Genomic DNA, 17636 nt, shown 5'->3' with positions numbered 1-17636 from the left:
TGAAATTCTACATGTTTAACGAATTTTCTCAAGGTTAAAAAACGTTCGTACCATAATCTCCCTATTTTTCCCATATTCTGCAAAGTTTCAGCTTTAATTTTAAAAAACTTTCATCGCTCTACCTCATTTCACTGTGCGCCGTCTCCAGATTCTGACTTTTCGCCTCGGCCTCATGCTTTCGAAACTTCGGTAACGTGAAAACTCTGCCCGTCTGAGTGCCTGTTAGATTGTTTGCGCGCTACACACAAGCGTACCTCTACTCTGTCTGTGTGAACTACCTGCTCGACTGATCGACGCCGACGGGTTCCTTCGATTTTTACGTTCCCGAAGTTTCGGAAGCATGAGTCGGAAAGTCGGAATCTGGAGACGGCGCGCATTTGAATCCCGGCACAGCGAGCGGCGCGGCGATAACAGAACATACGGACAATACATAGAACGTCCGTATATTAGGATATTCGGACAATGGGGGTACGGATACGGGAGTCTCTACTGTATTTAAAGAACAAGTAGACATAATTGAAATAGTAATTCTAATTGCAATTTTGTAGGACTCAATATAAATAGTACCGTATACACATCTTTTTTTATCGATGAATATGATCACTAACTAAAATAAATTCCTAATAAGATAAAAAAATGTTAACAACCCATTCAACCCATTAAAAAGTGTTAAAAACGCGACTGAACATGTTGGTGAAAGTCCCATTTGGGGGTGAACGGAACAAAATTTAAGCTAGTGCTTGGGGTTTTTCGGCCATCTGGAAACCAGAAACGGTGTAGCTTCGAATAATTTTCTGTCAGGGCGGCGAAGGCTTCGGTCGCCGTGGCCAAGTGGTGCAATAAATACGGCCAGGTAACCCGACGCGCCACGGCCAGCCAGGCATATCAGCATGAAACCACTAACAAGTAAATTGCAGACCTTGTTTATTTTTCGTAATTGTTTCATGTAAATAACGCTAGCTGCTTCATGTGGCGTTCTTCCGATTAAAAAAAGACTAAACTCGAGATAGAATTTGGACTGTGGATAGTGGATTTATTCAAAGTCTTCGAATAACGGCACAATCAATTTTCTACCGAAACCGAAATAATACCGGTATTTTTTCGTTTTTTCCAATGCTTAGGTTGCTCCAAATGAAAAAGGAACTACATAAAACATTCAGCTAAAGACCCCTTCCAGATGTACCTCCCAACAAAGTGATTTTTAGCCAGCCGAAAGAAGCACAGCCGATGTAGCCAGATGTATTTGGACCTTTTATACCGTTAAGGTACTAAACTTTATAACCGTAGCTACTTGCAACCGAACATACTCCTTGGCTTCAAATCCTTGCTTTAGTTTATTAAAAGGGAGTAGACTCGTTTTCAGGATTGCAAGGGTGCGGGATTCGTCTCTTCTCATCTCTCGATAATAATACAAACACGCGGTTTTTCACTAGTCAAAAACGCTAGATAAAAGATCGATCTAGGACACTATCTGCCTCAAAAGTCCTATTTTTTCGTTTACGAGGCGTAATTGGCATTATTCGGCAGCATGTATATGAAAATAGCTTGTATGCTTCCGAATAATGCAAATTTCGCCTCGTAAACGGAAAATAGGACTTTTGATGGAGATGGGGCCCTAGATCGATCTTTTATCTAGCGTTTTTGACTAGTGAGAAACCCCGTGTTTGTATTATTATTGTGGGGTTCGAAAAAATTAACATTAGGTCTAAGAGCGTCTAGCTTTAAGTATTTTGTATCCTGACAATTTGAGACACAGATAGTTTGCAGGCGAGCGGCGATGGCCTGCAGAACCGTGTCCCGAACAGTCCCAAACCTTCGCGGAAAAAACCGTTACGTTTATTACTCAGGTATAGATCGTGGGGGAGAAGTAAAAGAACGACTGGCGACGAGAGCCCTTGACGAAGGTAAAATAGGCAGAGTGACTCTGGAAGACAATGCGAGCAGATCGAACTGCACAGCGTAGAACAGCTTAGTACCGAGTGGACTTTTCTTTTCGATATAGTTAGTTTAGGTTAGCTTAGTATCATTAGATCTTAAATAAAGTATATTTTCTTTTACGTTATCTTACACGCGAACTTGATATCCACTAAAACATTCCAATTCCCACATTATCGAGAGATGAGAAGAGGCGAATCCCGCACCCTTGCAATCCTGGAAAAAGGAGATACTGGAACTGCAGTTACTCGAATTAATATTCGGACGTTCTGAAACTGACGAGAACTTTTTTAATATTGTACTAAACGATTTGAACTTTTTTGGGGAGCTAGAGCAATTAGTTTCCTACAAGATGTGAAAAGAAATTTTTTCAAAAATTGCAATTGATCGGAATTGTATGGAAAAATACTAAGAGTTGCATTTTACAACTTTTTTATATGGGCCCATATTGAAAAATTGGAAAATACGCTTTGTAGATCTGTGTCGACTAAACATATTTTGAAAATTTCGTCAAAATCGGTTAACGTTGCAATGAGCTATGTTTAAAACGTTTAAAAATGGTAAAAATCGCAGATTTTCAGCCTATATCGAAGAATTCTTACATCTTTCAAGGCCTGTCGTTTTTTCCCGCATCAACCGATTTCGATGAAACTTTCACAGTGCATATTATTTACGCAGGCCTAGAAAACGTACTTTTTAAATTTTCAATATAGGCCCGCACGAAAAAGTTGTAAAATGTAACATTTAGTATTTTCTCTGCAATTCCGACCAAATGCAATTTTTGAAAAAATTTCTTTTCACATGATGTAGTAAACTAATTGCTCCCAAAAAAGTTCGAATCGTATAGTACAATATTAAAAAGTTATCATCTTTTTTAGATCGTCCGAATATTAATTCGTGTAACTGTACGTATTAGGGGATCATTAATGTATTACTAGTTTATTGGTTTATGTGTAGGTTTACTCTTAATGTAACTGTAAAGAAAATGGAACGGCAAGGGGGGAAGAAGTAACATAAGGAAGAGATAACAAAAAGAAGAGAGTGCCCTGTATAACTAACGGCATTCGGCACATTAGTGCGACTGTGCTGTGCTAACAAATAAGATTGTCACGTCTTCCTTTTTAAATGAAATAAAATTTGATTCGTTTCTAATGAATATTTATATGAGCATTATAAAATAAATGTAGCTTTTATGACGAGAATTTTTTTTTGCATAAAAAAGTAACATTCAATTTAGTTTCTATCTCTTGCAATCGATTCAGACAATTTTTATTTTGCATAAAGATCTGCAGTCTAGGGAAACTACTACAAATACTACAATAAACAAAATCTATCATTTAATTTTCCCGCCGTGAATGCGTACAAAATAAGTAAAAAGGAAGAGTTAGTGCGGCTGTGCTGCCCTCTTACAACGGCCCGATCGTGAAACCAGACACGATCGGCCCGGATTGTGATGACGACATCATGTGCCAAGATCGTGTCTAGGGAAGACTACGAGCCCTCACGCGCATTTGTGGCGTGGCCACAATCTAGTCATTGTGTGGCTTGGACAGCTGCGAGTGGCGTTCGACCACTGTACGTGACCGTTTGGTGGCGTCGACACGCTGGGCTCGAGATGTGGCTTCGGCACGCTTTGCTATCTCACAACTATAGTTGTGAGTTACAATTATTAAGTAACACGCAATTGTTCGATCAATAGAAAAACAAGTAAAATGCGAAATGTGCTTGGAGCAAATAGAAAATGATGATTTATTATCATATACACTGATCAAATTAAAGAACCTGCAACAAAAGAAGGAAATGTAGGTAATAATAGGAAACAAAGAAGGGGATTAACATCGCCAAGTAATGACGTTGTAACAATATGCAACACAGCGGAAAAAGCAATAAAACTCACACCAAATTGACGTTCAAAAAATATTTTACAAAAATTAATCATCAAAGCAAAAATGTTGGTTTCAACGGTAAACATTTTCCCACGTATGGATATGTTTGTTGAACAGACGGTTGAAAGAAACCACATAAATTAGATTTAATTAATCTAATTTTAAAAAAATATTTTATTCTTCTTCACCACACATATGAAGAAACATGTGTACAGGATTCGGTACAACGAATTCGCAGTTATTACAACAGAATTATTGTTTTCAAAAATCAATAAAAACAACTAAAAATAATCCTTGACTTAGTTTATTATTTATATGTTGGTTGATAGCACTTTTTTACCATTTTTAAAATAAGTATGGTTTCACTTAATTACGTTCATTACGCACGTGGCACGTGTTATTTCCCAGTAAGCACAGAACAGCACAGAGTTTGGAGGAACGTTCTCCAATAAATAAACGTGTGTCTTTGAATGTTTATTCTAATCTGTTATTATTTTACAATTCGATGGGGGGTAGGGAACCAAAAAACAAATAAATGTCAAAAACCAAATAAATATTAACAAATTAATCAATACTATGTAGAAATCTACATTATCTAGCAAGCAAGTAGGGGAATCTTTCCCCACCAACATATGGTGTAGTGGATACTACAATTGTGAATATACCCAGACAACCAACTGCTCCGTTCTGCAGCTGTACTGCGCCGCAGCAATGTCGCGTTTTGGATCTCTGCTGCCGCGCCACTGCACGGAGAACGGGGCTCGATTTTGCCTCGCCGTAAGAGGGCAACACGGTCGCACCAGGTCGCACTAATGTAGGACGTGCTATGTGGTAGATGTCGGTAAAGTAAATGTCTATTGTACAAATGTGTAGCAGCAGCAGTCTTTCTTTCTACTGACAAAATTAATATTTTTATTTAAATTACACACTACATACTATCAGGTCGTTCGGAAAGTAATTTTGTTTATCGTGTAGGGATGGCAATGCTTCCGTTTGTCATTACTAGACTGCGAATCTTTCTGCAAAGTAAAAATTGACTATATCGATTGCAAGAGATAGAAATCAAATTGAATGTTATTTCTTCAGCAAAGGAGAAAACGAAATGACTTTCCGAACGAGCCAATACATTATAACATATTACAAGGAGAGCTGCATATAGTCTAAATAAAATCAATCTCATCACTTTCATACAAAGAAACATTTACCAGTTACTTTTAAGGTTCGGTAGGTGTAGAGTGTTGAAATTTATAATTTTCGGCTCGAGCGCGTTTCAAGCTACCCGAGTGCATCGGGCTGCCAAGGGGTTTCGAGCTGCCCGGGAGTGTCTCGATCTCGTCGGGCGGGTTCGGAAAGAATCGGACAAGTTCGGACGAGCGAGTTCTCGCGCTACTCGAGATTCAATTCTGCGTTCGCACGAACTTGTCCGCTTCTGTCTGATGTCTGAACGCGCTCGACGAGGTCGAGCCACTCTCGGGCCACCGGGCCACCCGATGGTGTGTCACGGATAGACTGCGGATCTTTATGCAAAATAAAAAATGTCAGCGTCGATTACAGGAAATAGAAACTAAATTGTATGTCATCTCTTCCCTTAATGATTTTAATAGAGGAGAAATCATATATTGACATCTTCAATTTAAAAAATTTTCCAACAACTATCAATTTCATCTACTCAAGTTTGCTATAAATGCATAAAGATCCGCAGTCTATTCGTGACATATCAAGCGGCCCGAGAGTGGCTCGACTTCGTCGAGTGATTTGAAAATTACAGTCAAAACGTGTTGGTCGAGGAAGTGTCGACTTCCAGCTCAATAGTAATGACCTGTCATAAATCTCTCTATAGAGAACAGCCCCGGGAACGGCACTGAAAGAAATCGAGCCTACCGGGTTGGGTCTGCCTGGGTCTGCCTTTTTTTTTTTTTTTTTTTTTTTTCGTGTGAAAATGCATTACGCATACCTCGGCATCCTGGGGGATAGCCGAGGTTATGTGGGACTCTCCTCGGGTGGGAGGACTCGCAAGCGACTCGATCCCCTCCCGAGGCCTACCGCACTAAAAACACACGCCCTCCTAAGCTACAGGGGAAGTGCCTGGATCACGCGAGTATTGAACAGGTCACTTCCCAGCATTACAATCATCCCGCGAGGGAGGGGTTAACCTCCCCCGCACCCTAATCTAACAGACCCCGGGCGGAGGGACCCGCCCGGTGTCCCCGTCCCTGGAGCCTTCGAATTGAGCTTCCCGAGCCCCAGCTCGGTCCACCCGCAGCTCCCGGTGCCCTCGTGCACTGCTCGAAGCGGGGAACCCAAAGGTCCCCGCTCCAGCCAGGGCAAGAGGGCGCCGACACCGGTAAGGGAAGGTCGTCGGAGGCGCATCCGAAACGCCCCGACCCTCCCCACCCCACCCCCCACGCCACCCCAGAGCTCGGCTCCGGGATGGCCAGCTCCCCAACAAGAATCTAAGGGAGCCGGACCATCCCGGGAGAAGTTGAACTTCTCCCTAGGGCCGGGGTCAGCTTATACCCCGGCCCCTCTCCTGAACCTCCCCCGTTCCAGAACGGGGGGATATCCTCTGACGCGAGGAACCTCGCGCCCTCCCCCCAGACACCGCCCCCCGACGGGGCACAGGTTGACGCGGGGGCCCAGAAACCCCCGCGCCAACCCCCTCATCACTACTCCCCCCTGGGGACTCGGTCGGGCGCGAGGTGGATCCACTCCGCGCCGCCGAAACAACTCCCGCTCCTCTGCAACGACGAGGAGCACGACGACGCGAGGGTCGACCTTGCGCCCACCTCCTTCTTGCCGAGTTCGGGTCCGCCTCCCGAACTCGCTCAGCGACCTCCTTCCGCGACATGACCTCCTCGCAGAAGGAGGTCACCGCTCTCCACGACCTCTCGCTCTCGATCATACGGTCGAATACGACCGGGAGCGAGAGGTCCCACCCTTCCACTGCAAAGCAGAGGGCACGGCGCGGTCCAGCCCAAGCAGGGCACTCCTCCAACGTGTGCCGCGCCGTGTCTACCTCCGCATCACAGTGGTGGCATTGTGCCGTCGGCTCCCGCCCCATCCTATGCAGATACTCCCCGAAACATCCATGTCCAGAGAGTACCTGCGTGAGGCGGAAGGTCAATCGTAGCCGCATTCTGCACCATTCGTCAAATATGGGCAGGATGGTCCGCACGACTGGACGACCCGAGGAGGCGGCAATCAACTGCCGCCTCCAACGGTCCAACGTGTCCATTCGGGCCTGGCGCCTGCGCTCCTCGAACTCCTCGTCCTCCGCGACCGTGAGTTCCTCCCCATAGGGGCGGCGAGCGGAGCAGGCAATGCGATACATCGCAGCCCGCTCCGCCGCAGCCAAGGTGAAGGGAGGAACCACGGCGAGGAGGCTGCCTGGGTCTGCCTGGGTCTGCCTAGCCCGACCCCAGCCGCGCGCCCGTAGTCTCAATGTGTTGACTTCGATGGCGCACGCTGCGTAGTATGTGTGACCGCTGTAATAAGTATTTCAATACAGCCGAAAATTCGTGTGAAACGAGTCCTGCCTCCTCCACTCTGATCCAATCGTCCGCGCATTCGCACTTAGACACTTCACCGTAATCCTGCCTGGGAACCTTCTTCTCAGGCTCACACCAAGTACAATGTCACCAGTTCGAATCCATGCGTGTTGGCGTCTTGCCGCCATCCCCTACAATCGCGTAGTATGTAGTGGGCGGTAAGGGTATCGTATCCTAACCCACTGCTGTTCCGCTATCGCTCGTACTTTCGAGGCAGTGTATTGGATCACTTGTTGGACATAGACAAATCTAAAATGTTTTTTCACTACGTGAATGAAATATGTAATTTCAGGACAGACGCTGTCGATCCTTACGTCAGAAAATGTCTGTTCCAGGGTTGTTACCTTTCACTTAAAAAGGCATCGTTGGTCAAGACTGGTTGCTAATATTATTCTCGAGGTGTAAATGGGGTTATTTAGTCGTATACAGCGTCCGTTGCCAGCTCCTTGTGACGCCAATTTTTATATCTCCATTTCTTTTGAAGGGCTCATTTTACAGTGGAAACTCCAAGGAATATAAACATATTTTTTTCAAAATTTAAATCACTGACGCACAGTGGTCTGGATTGGAAAATCGTGTGCCATTTTGTTATAACTTTTGAACCAGTAGAGATACTGCAATGAAATTTTCACTAAAAATATTTAAAAAATAGTCATTTTTAACTATAGGTAATTAAATATTTTTTGCATTTGTTAAACAATAATTTTTTATAAATTTTCACTGACATTTTTGATTTAAAAAAAATTTTTTGGAATATAATCGTACATACTATTTTTTACTTTCCAAATATGTATTTTTTAACTTCCCGATTTTATAGGGAAGTTATTGTAATGACCCCGAAAATCGAAAATCGATTTTTTAGCAGATCTACACGTTTCAAGGTCATTGCAGTCATTTTAGACTATTTTCAGCAAAATGTTCGTATGTGTGTGCGTGTGTGCGTGTGCGTGCGTGCGTGTGTGTGTGTGTGTGTGTGTGTGTGTGTGCGTGCGCGTATGGCCGTTTCTATGTAATCAAATTTTTCGTTAACGTTTTCAGAAAAAAGTAACAACGCGATCAGGATGATGAATGATGCAGTCGATGTGCCCCGCTGTAACTTAGAGCTGATTAGATTTTGGTCCATTTTGGTCAAGTAGTTTTTTAGTTTTTTTAGTTTTTTTCGAAAGAAGTTTATTCAACAATGCAATTTATACGAGAGAACGGAAAGTTTCCATCGAAGAAACAAACGTAATTACACCAAAAATTTTTTTTCCAATTTTTTTTTTTTTAATTTTTTTGTGCCTTACGACGAATTTTACGCTTACAATAATCGAAAATTATCCCAATGCAAGAGTGAGTTAATCATCTCTACTGCCGAGAATACATTTTCGAAGAATATCGATGAAAGTACAAAAAAATTTATATTACAATCTTTAAAAACACAATCAGTTCAAAATGAATTATTAACTGAGATTAAATTGAAAATTAATATAAACTATATGATAATTATTAATAACATTGATGTTGAGAACGGATTGGTTAATGGAGCACACATGCGGAATATTAAAATTGATTACTTTTCAAGAAAATACTAAAATTCCATCTATATTGTGGTTAGATTTTCAATTGCCCAGAGTAGGAGTGAAAGTAAGAACTCGTTATCGTAATTATATGAAAAATGCAAATATTGATCAAAATTTAACACCAATAATAAAAATATCGAATCAAGTAAATATTTCGCGTGAGGAAAAATATCAAATCACACGTAGTCAATTTCCAGTGGTTCCTGCTGAAGCGATTACGATTCATAAAAGTCAGGGGCGAACATACGAGAAAGTATGTTTGGATTTTAAAAAATCAGAAAGGCAAACTTTACAAATGTTGTATGTAGCACTGAGCAGAGTTTCAAAATTGAGCGCGGTTTATATATTTTGGGACAATTTAAATTAACAGTATCGAAGAAAACCAAGATCAATACTGTAAACCCGGATAATGAGGAGTTGTATCGTTTGCGAAAAACTAATTACATAATTTTTCGATCGGAGTCCCAACACCCGGGTGTTGGACGGACTCGGGTAGAGTACGGAGGCTATATTTTTATGACTGCGTCTACCGCGCCGAGACTTCAAACGACGAGCCGAACATAGAGAAGGACAGAATGAAATAGGATCGCGTGTCGCCGTCGCCGGCACAGTTTAAAGGCCCGTGCCTCATCACAATGAAACACCAAGACCTCAGCTTTCTTATTTTCTATGATATCATTATGGAACTTTCACCAACATGTTCGTGGCATTTCTCTGATTAAAATGATACCAAACACGATATAATTTGGCCAATATTTAGTGGTTTAATCGACGATGAAAGTTTCGAACGCAACGAAGAAGAGCGTATTGGAAAGAAAGAGACGCAAACAGTAGCCGCCGCCGGTTCGCATCTCTTTCTTTCCAATACGCAATTTTTCGTTGCGTTCGAAACTTTCATCGTCGATTAAACCACTAAATAACGTTGAAATTATATCGTGTTTTTGGTATCATTTTAATCAGAGAAACGCCAGGAATAAGCTAGTAAAAGTCCCATAAACCGATCATTAAAATTAAAAAGTTTGAGAACTCGATTCAATCGAGTCAATGTGTGGTGTTCACACCGATATACCCGAGCCGAGATCAATCATCGCCGCTCTACGGCGCGGAGCAGCGTTGGCCGGCAGTGGAGTGAGTAGGCACTGGACTCCGATCGGAGACACCCCCCAGGACTCCGATCGAGGAATTACATGGTGTTTTAGCAGTATTTAAATTGAAATATCTCCAGAACCACTAACTTTTCGACAGGCATAGGTTAGTACTTTTTTATAACGATATAAATCTTCAAAAGTGTGCGGGTTATTCATGTGAATAATATATTTCATATAATTTGACTGTATCCAGAATTAATATTTATACATATATAATGAATTCATGTCATGTTGAAATATAATTATTTTGGACGACGCTAGAGCGTTGGACATTCGGACATCGCGTGCTGTGATGTTTATATTTCGCATCTGTGCCGCTGGAATGCGGCTAACGCTGTTGTAAACACGGTTGTCGTATCGAACAAAATAAATGGAACGAAGTATGAATTATTGTCCTCAGTGTGGAATTCACGAAATATGTGTGCTTATAGCATCAGTTTGATTGTGCTTCTCGAGCAGGAAGGTTCATAGGTAAGTCTCCATAGGTATACTTGTTAAACGCGAACGATACAGTTTCGTATGATTCAGCGCCGCGACCACCCCCCTCGTCGTCCCTACAGCACCGCGGCGAGTCTTCACCTCGAAGCGAGCTCCCGTATGTGTGTACGGTGGGGGAATCCACCGATTACCGGTAAATAGGACCCCCAGCCAGTTTTGAAGTTGGTTCCGTTGTAACCTCCTCTGCGAGTACACACGCGAATTATATAATAGCTACGAGCAAGTTTCAAAAACGACCGATAATCTCCTCTGCGAGAAACACGTAGAATAATCTCCCCTGCGAGCTCTGTTCTTTCGGGTTAAAGTACGTCCGTAGCCTCAGCAACAATAAAGTGCTTGTTTTGTGAACCGTAACACGCGGGTGGAACAATTGACTGAAACCTCTCACGAATACCCAACCTCCGACCGAATTTTCTCCTGTCCTTCTTCACGCGAGTCCAACGCATTTATCGTTCACGGATCCTCAGTTCCCTAAAGGGTTCGTGTAACAGTTTTTGGTCCTTCGAGCCGGATTAGTGAAGAAACCTGGATCGATCGGAAAACGTTAGAGGCGAAACCAACCGTCCATTTCAAACGTGTGTGTCGGGTCTCGTGACTTTCAAAGTAAAAACACGCTGTGAACATGAATACAAGTGTCACGGAGACCTTCGAAGCGGTGCTGGAGCGGCAAACACAGGCGTTTGCTCAACTCACGAAAATATTGGCGAATACGAAGAAAAAAGGGGTCGACAACTACACCGTGGAGTATCTGGACACCAGGCTGACCATGTATCAGGAGACCTGGACCCAGATTACTTCTTTCAACGGGTACCTCCAAGCGTACCGGAAAGCGGACCGGACGAAAGAAGACCTACCTTACTTCAAGGCCGGAACAATGGATCGGATGGAGGACGCGTACCTTGATGGCTGGTCCTACCTACGGGAGCAGCTGGCCCATCTACGCCCCCCCCCCATCACACCCCCTGCGGCGAATTCATCTATGGCGTTTCCAGCTAGCATGGTAACTCGTCCCGCGCATGTTAAATTACCCCGGATCGAACTCCCGAAATTTGACGGCGATTACACGCGTTGGAAATCGTTCGAATCGCGATTCAATTCCGCGGTAATTGTAAACGAAACCTTGACGGGCTCAGAACGATTGCAGTACTTGCTTAGCGCATTGTCGGGGGAAGCACTAGAATCGATACAGCACCTCGATGTAACGGACGCGAACTTCCAGATCGGCTGGACACGTCTCAAGGAAATTTACGATAACGAACGAGTCATTGTACATACGCTGATGCAAAAACTTTATTCCTTGAAATCGATCAAATTGTCGCAGCTCGACTCGCTGAATCAGTTCACGATTCATTATCGTAACACCCTCGAGGCGTTGTACAAGTTAGGTAGAGGCACGAAAGAGGATCATCTCGTTTATTTCGTTTCGAGCAAGTTCGACCGCGAATTAGAAACGGAGTGGAACAAAACCCTCGGAGATGCACGAACCTACCCAACATACGCGGCGATGGAAAAGTTTGTTTTAGAACAAACCGCGGCGGTTAAGATGTCCAATCAACCGACGCAACAACTACAATCCTCCGCGGGTCCTGCGAAACCGTTACGACAAAAGACGAACGCGCACGTGATTGAAGAAAGTAGGCCGTCTCCTACTTGCTTTCTTTGCAAAGAAGCGCACGTACCCCGCGACTGTAGCATGTTCCGTAGCCTCTCGCCACTAGCGCGCTTCGAGACGCTGAAAAGTCAACACGCGTGCATAAATTGCCTCGGCGCGAATCACACCGTGTCGAATTGCCCGAGCACAAACGTGTGTAGACAGTGTGGTGAAAAGCACCACACATTGCTGCACCGCGGAGAATCCAGGGCCCTCAGCAGACCCAAAACGAGTGGTTACCGAAACCATGCATCTTCGGTCCAGCCCTCGAGATTAGACGCGTCTACCACTCTTCAGACACCGTTATCGGCTCAAGCCCCTGCGCGGCCCGCGAATTCAGAAGAAATCGGTAGTAACGTTGCGACACATTTCGCCGAAGCCAGTCCGAATGGCATTCAGACTATCCTACTGGCTACCGCAATGGTCAAAGTTTTCGCGCCCAACGGTCAGTCGCGATTAGCCCGCGCGCTATTAGACCAGGGGTCTCAATCCTCGTTCGTGTCCACCAATCTTGTACAGCAGCTACGTTTACAAAAAGTCCGATCACCGATTTCCGTGACCGGTCTCGGCGGCGAACAAACAAGCAACATTGATTATAGTGTGCAACTGCGGATAGGTTCGTCCAAACAGGAGTCACCAGCACTGTCAACCCGTGCGTTCATAGTGCGCGGTATAACGCAGTACGCGCCGCCGGCGATCCAGATGGAAAATTACAGCGCCCTGTTCGATCTCGCGCTCGCGGACCCCGAGCCCGCATCAAAGCAACGTATCGAATTACTCCTAGGCGCGGATATCTTCGCGCAAATTCTACGACCTGGCGTTCGACTCCCCAGTAACCAAGGACCGATTGCGCAAAATACGGTATTCGGTTGGATCTTGTCCGGATGCATCAACACCCCCGAAAACCATCGCGTCGCGGTTACCACGCATCACGGGACAATCACGGATCCACTCGAACGTGCGTTAACTCGTTTTTGGGAAACGGAAGCGGTACCTGAAACGCGTATCCTCACTCCCTTGGGAATAGAATGCGAGCGGCACTTCGAAAAAACCTACTCGCGCGACGCTACCGGCAGATTCGTGGTGCGGTTACCGTTTCTCAAGTCGGTCCCCGAGGACTTCCTCGGAGATTCACTCCGAGGAGCCACCGCGTCACTGGCACGTCTGACCCGGAAACTACGCGAAAACGAGGCGGTAAAATTCGAATATAATGCGTTCATCCGCGAGTATGAGTCGCTCGGCCACATGAACCGTCTCGATGGCGTCGACCGTTCGAGGAATTACATTCCACATCGCGCCGTTCTCCGAGAGGAAAGCTTGACTACAAAGCTCCGAGTCGTTTTTAATGCGTCGAGCCAAACGTCTAGCGGATACTCCTTAAACGACATCCTACTTACTGGTCCGAAGTTACAGTTAGATATCACTCACATCTTATTAGCGTGGCGAATCCACAAATATGTTCTAGTGGCGGACATTGAGAAAATGTTCCGTCAAATTCTCATCCACCCACAAGATCGCAAATATCAATGCATCTTGTGGAGAAGCGAATCTACCGGTAATCTCGAGACGTTCGAATTGAATACGGTAACCTACGGAACCGCCTGCGCCCCGTACCTCTCGATGCGCGTTATACAAGAAGTAAACAAGTTGGAAGGTTCGGAATACCCCCTCGCGTCCCCGATTCTTCGCAACAGTGTTTATGTCGACGACGTATTCATGGGCGCGCCGGACAAACAGCTGCTCGAACAGACTAGAATACAAGTCTGTCAGCTGTTGTCTCGAGGCGGATTCAATCTGCGAAAATGGGCGAGCAACGATGCCGAATCCCTGCGAAATATTCCCGAAACCACACATTCACACGCGGTGGATCTGCGAATATTCAATGATTCGGAACTCAAAGTCCTCGGAATCAGGTGGATCCCCTCGGACGACGCGTTCTATTTTGACTTACAAAAACTGGCGGTCAGAAAGGAGAAGATGAGCAAGCGCGAATTGCTCTCGGAGATTGCGACGTTGTTCAACCCTCTAGGATGGTTGTCTCCAATTGTTGTTCGAGCCAAAATCTTGATGCAGCAACAATGGCTCGAACGAATCAGCTGGGATGACTGCGTATCGGACGACACCCGCGAAACCTGGAACCTCTTCTGTATGGACTGGCGTGCTTTAACCGCAATGAGGGTCCTGCAGTGGATCCAGTACGCCCCTGACTCACTCGAAATCCAACTACATGGATTCAGCGACGCATCTCGTGCCGCCTTTTCATGCGCGATTTACGCCCGCGTAACGTCGCTCACCGGCGAAACGCATACAACGCTGCTCACAGCTAAATCGCGAGTAGCTCCAATAAAAACTGTCTCTATCCCTATCCTCGAGTTAAACGGAGCCGTCATGCTAACTGAATTGGCCGCTCACGTGACCCACTCGATCGGGATACCGGTAACGAAGACAGTTTGCTGGACGGACTCCACGATTGTCCTCGCATGGTTGCGGAAACACCCAGCAGCTTGGAAGACCATGGTGGCCAACAGGACGTCCAAGATCCACTCCACACTGCCGAATGCCGTCTGGAGACACGTGCCGACGCACTACAATCCTGCAGACCTGAATTCGCGTGGTGTAAGTGCAGAAGCACTGCTGTCATCGACGCTGTGGATCGAGGGTCCATCGTGGTTGAAGAGGGACGAAGAAGACTGGCCCGTTCAGCAGACCTACGAAACGGAGGAGGAAAAATGTAAAACCGCCGTACATAATACGGTCACAATCAAAGATTGGGATGCTCTGTCTCGCTTCTCTAGCTGGCAACGCCTAATCCGCGTATTCTGTCACGTGCGGCGATTTATAAACACGGTGCGAAAGCAAACAAGCACCGCGCCCCCCTCGTTCCTCACCGTCTCGGAGCTACGCGATTCGGAAATAACAATACTGCGAATAATCCAACGCAGCTCGTTCGCAACCGAAATCGCCACGTTCGCGCGGAACAAACCGTTGACCAATAGCTCGTCACTTTTACCGCTCAACCCTTTCATCGACCAATACGGAGTCGTACGCGTAGGCGGGAGGCTCAGAAACTCCTTTCTGCCTTGGGAAACGAAGCACCCCGCGATATTGCCGAAACATCACGTTTCCGACCTCATTATTCGGGAATCGCATCTTCTCTCCTTGCATGGCGGAAATCAAATCACGACGTACACAACAAGACAAAAATATTGGATCCTAGGGTTGCGTAATTCGGTCCGTCGCGTGATTCATAAGTGCGTCAAATGCGCGCGTTGGCGGGCGGAAACTGCAACGCAGGTAATGCAAGACCTCGCGACGTCACGTTGCCGTCCGTCCCCTCCATTCTCTCACATTGGAGTCGATTACGCCGGTCCCTACCAAGTACGAGACGCACCCGGGCGCGGAAAGCGAACTTATAAAAAATACATTGCAGTATTTATCTGTTTTGCTACTCACGCGGTCCATTTAGAGTTGGTTGATGATTGCTCCACGGCTGCCTTCCTCGCAGCCTTCGACCGCTTCACGTCCAGACGTGGTGTTCCTCAGACGATCACTAGCGACAATGGCACGAATTTCGTAGGCGCGTCCAACGAACTCGCTCGACACTTCGTCGAAGTCACAAATTCGCCGGAATTGAAAAATCGATGCTCCACTCTTCGAATTCAGTGGAAGTTCTATCCCCCGGGCGCTCCTCATCACGGAGGAATGCAGGAAGCCGCAGTCCGGTCAACCAAGCATCATCTTCGTCGTATCATGGGGTCGTTCGCGTCAACCTCCGAAGAGATGTCCACACTGCTTTGCAAGGTGGAAGCCACGTTAAACTCGCGTCCGATTACTCGGGTGCGCGACGACCCAGAGTGTCTTGAAATCCTTACGCCAGGGCACTTTTTAACCGGTAGTCCGCTGATTTCACGTCCGGTTCCTCCCGTGATTGACGAGCCGACAACGCACTTATCACGATGGCAACAAGTGCAACAATTCCACGAACTGCTGTGGCGCGTATGGTCCCGCGAGTACTTGCAGGAACTGCAGTCGCGGTACAAATGGCAAACTGAACAAAAGGATCTGACTGTAGGAGCGGTAGTCCTCTTGGACAACCCCCTACTACCTCCTAACAAATGGGAATTAGGGAGGGTCGTAAAAACGTTCCCAGGTAAAGACGGCCACGTACGAGTGGTGGAGGTTAAGACCGCGTCCTCAACATATAAACGACCCATCACTCGCGTCTGCCAGTTACCAGTAAACAACTGAAGGCATCCCCCGAATAATGTTGTCGAGCGTGCGACGTCACGACCTACGTGACATAATAGTCGCGGCCGGCCGTCGGCCCAGGTGTCATCATCCGAAACATAGTAAATATTGTAAATAGTTAGTATGTGTGTGTATGTGTATGTATGTATGGGGAGCTCTTCGAGATATATAGATTATCCGTTTCTGTTGCGCGACCGCGCAAGGCGGGCGGTTTGTTAAACGCGAACGATACAGTTTCGTATGATTCAGCGCCGCGACCACCCCCCTCGTCGTCCCTACAGCACCGCGGCGAGTCTTCACCTTGAAGCGAGCACCCGTATGTGTGTACGGTGGGGGAATCCACCGATTACCGGTAAATAGGACCCCCAGACAGTTTTGAAGTTGGTTCCGTTGTAACCTCCTCTGCGAGTACACACGCGAATTATATAATAGCTACGAGCAAGTTTCAAAAACGACCGATAATCTCCTCTGCGAGAAACACGTAGAATAATCTCCCCTGCGAGCTCTGTTCTTTCGGGTTAAAGTACGTCCGTAGCCTCAGCAACAATAAAGTGCTTGTTTTGTGAACCGTAACACGCGGGTGGAACAATTGACTGAAACCTCTCACGAATACCCAACCTCCGACCGAATTTTCTCCTGTCCTTCTTCACGCGAGTCCAACGCATTTATCGTTCACGGATCCTCAGTTCCCTAAAGGGTTCGTGTAACAACTAAACTGAATTTTCTAACTTCTTTATTTTTCATAATTTTTTTATGGTACTTTGGAAAACGTATTCGTGGCATATTTCTAATGCAAAAAAATGAAACCAAATATGATATAATGCCGACGATATTTATTTGTGTAGTGGACAACTAAAGTTTCGCACGCGTATAAACCTGTATATGATCCGAATTATATCGTGTTTGGTATCATTTCAATCAGAAAAAAATGACACAAATCTATTAAAATAAGTTCTATACTAAAGAAATAAGTAATAATAAAAAAGTTATTCGTTGATATTGCATTGTGAGGACCAGGCTTGCCATATTCCGCGCGTGCCAGGCCCCTTACCGCTGCGCCCCTCGCCGCGGTACTAAGCTGAGCCCGCCCCACTCTTCCCACTACACTGACGCGTACCGCGTGGAGCAAGCTAAGTTAGCGGTACGCGTCAGTGTTAGTG

General features: G+C 45.7%; 2 protein-coding genes across 2 annotated transcripts; one reads left to right on the top strand and one right to left on the bottom strand.

Annotated features, from left to right (window-relative positions):
• Positions 1-3464: 3464 nt before the first annotated feature.
• On the bottom strand, positions 3465-7152 carry LOC143219588 (uncharacterized). The gene is made up of 2 exons (XM_076445526.1): positions 6608-7152; positions 3465-3582 (listed from the first exon to the last, which is right to left on the bottom strand). Exons 1-2 carry the CDS (start codon positions 7150-7152, stop codon positions 3465-3467), a joined length of 663 nt encoding a protein of 220 aa, XP_076301641.1.
• A 4047-nt stretch (positions 7153-11199) lies between these two features.
• LOC143219587 (uncharacterized) lies at positions 11200-16476 on the top strand. The gene has a single exon (XM_076445525.1). The coding sequence runs from the start codon at positions 11200-11202 to the stop codon at positions 16474-16476; it is 5277 nt and encodes a 1758-aa protein (XP_076301640.1).
• The last annotated feature ends 1160 nt before the right edge of the window (positions 16477-17636 follow it).

The sequence above is a fragment of the Lasioglossum baleicum genome, unplaced genomic scaffold, assembly GCF_051020765.1.
Source record: "Lasioglossum baleicum unplaced genomic scaffold, iyLasBale1 scaffold0055, whole genome shotgun sequence".
NCBI lineage: Eukaryota > Metazoa > Arthropoda > Insecta > Hymenoptera > Halictidae > Lasioglossum > Lasioglossum baleicum.
This window is presented reverse-complemented; position numbering and strand designations above follow the sequence as displayed.

Bases quoted from the DNA above. Each gene is read 5' to 3' on its own strand.
- LOC143219588 (XM_076445526.1), bottom strand. From the start codon at position 7,152: ATGTATCGCATTGCCTGCTCCGCTCGCCGCCCCTATGGGGAGGAACTC. The intron at 3,583-6,607 runs GTGGGCGCAAGG...TCACAACTATAG, and splicing joins CCGAACTCGGCAAGAAGGAG to TTGTGAGATAGCAAAGCGTG.
- LOC143219587 (XM_076445525.1), top strand. From the start codon at position 11,200: ATGAATACAAGTGTCACGGAGACCTTCGAAGCGGTGCTGGAGCGGCAA.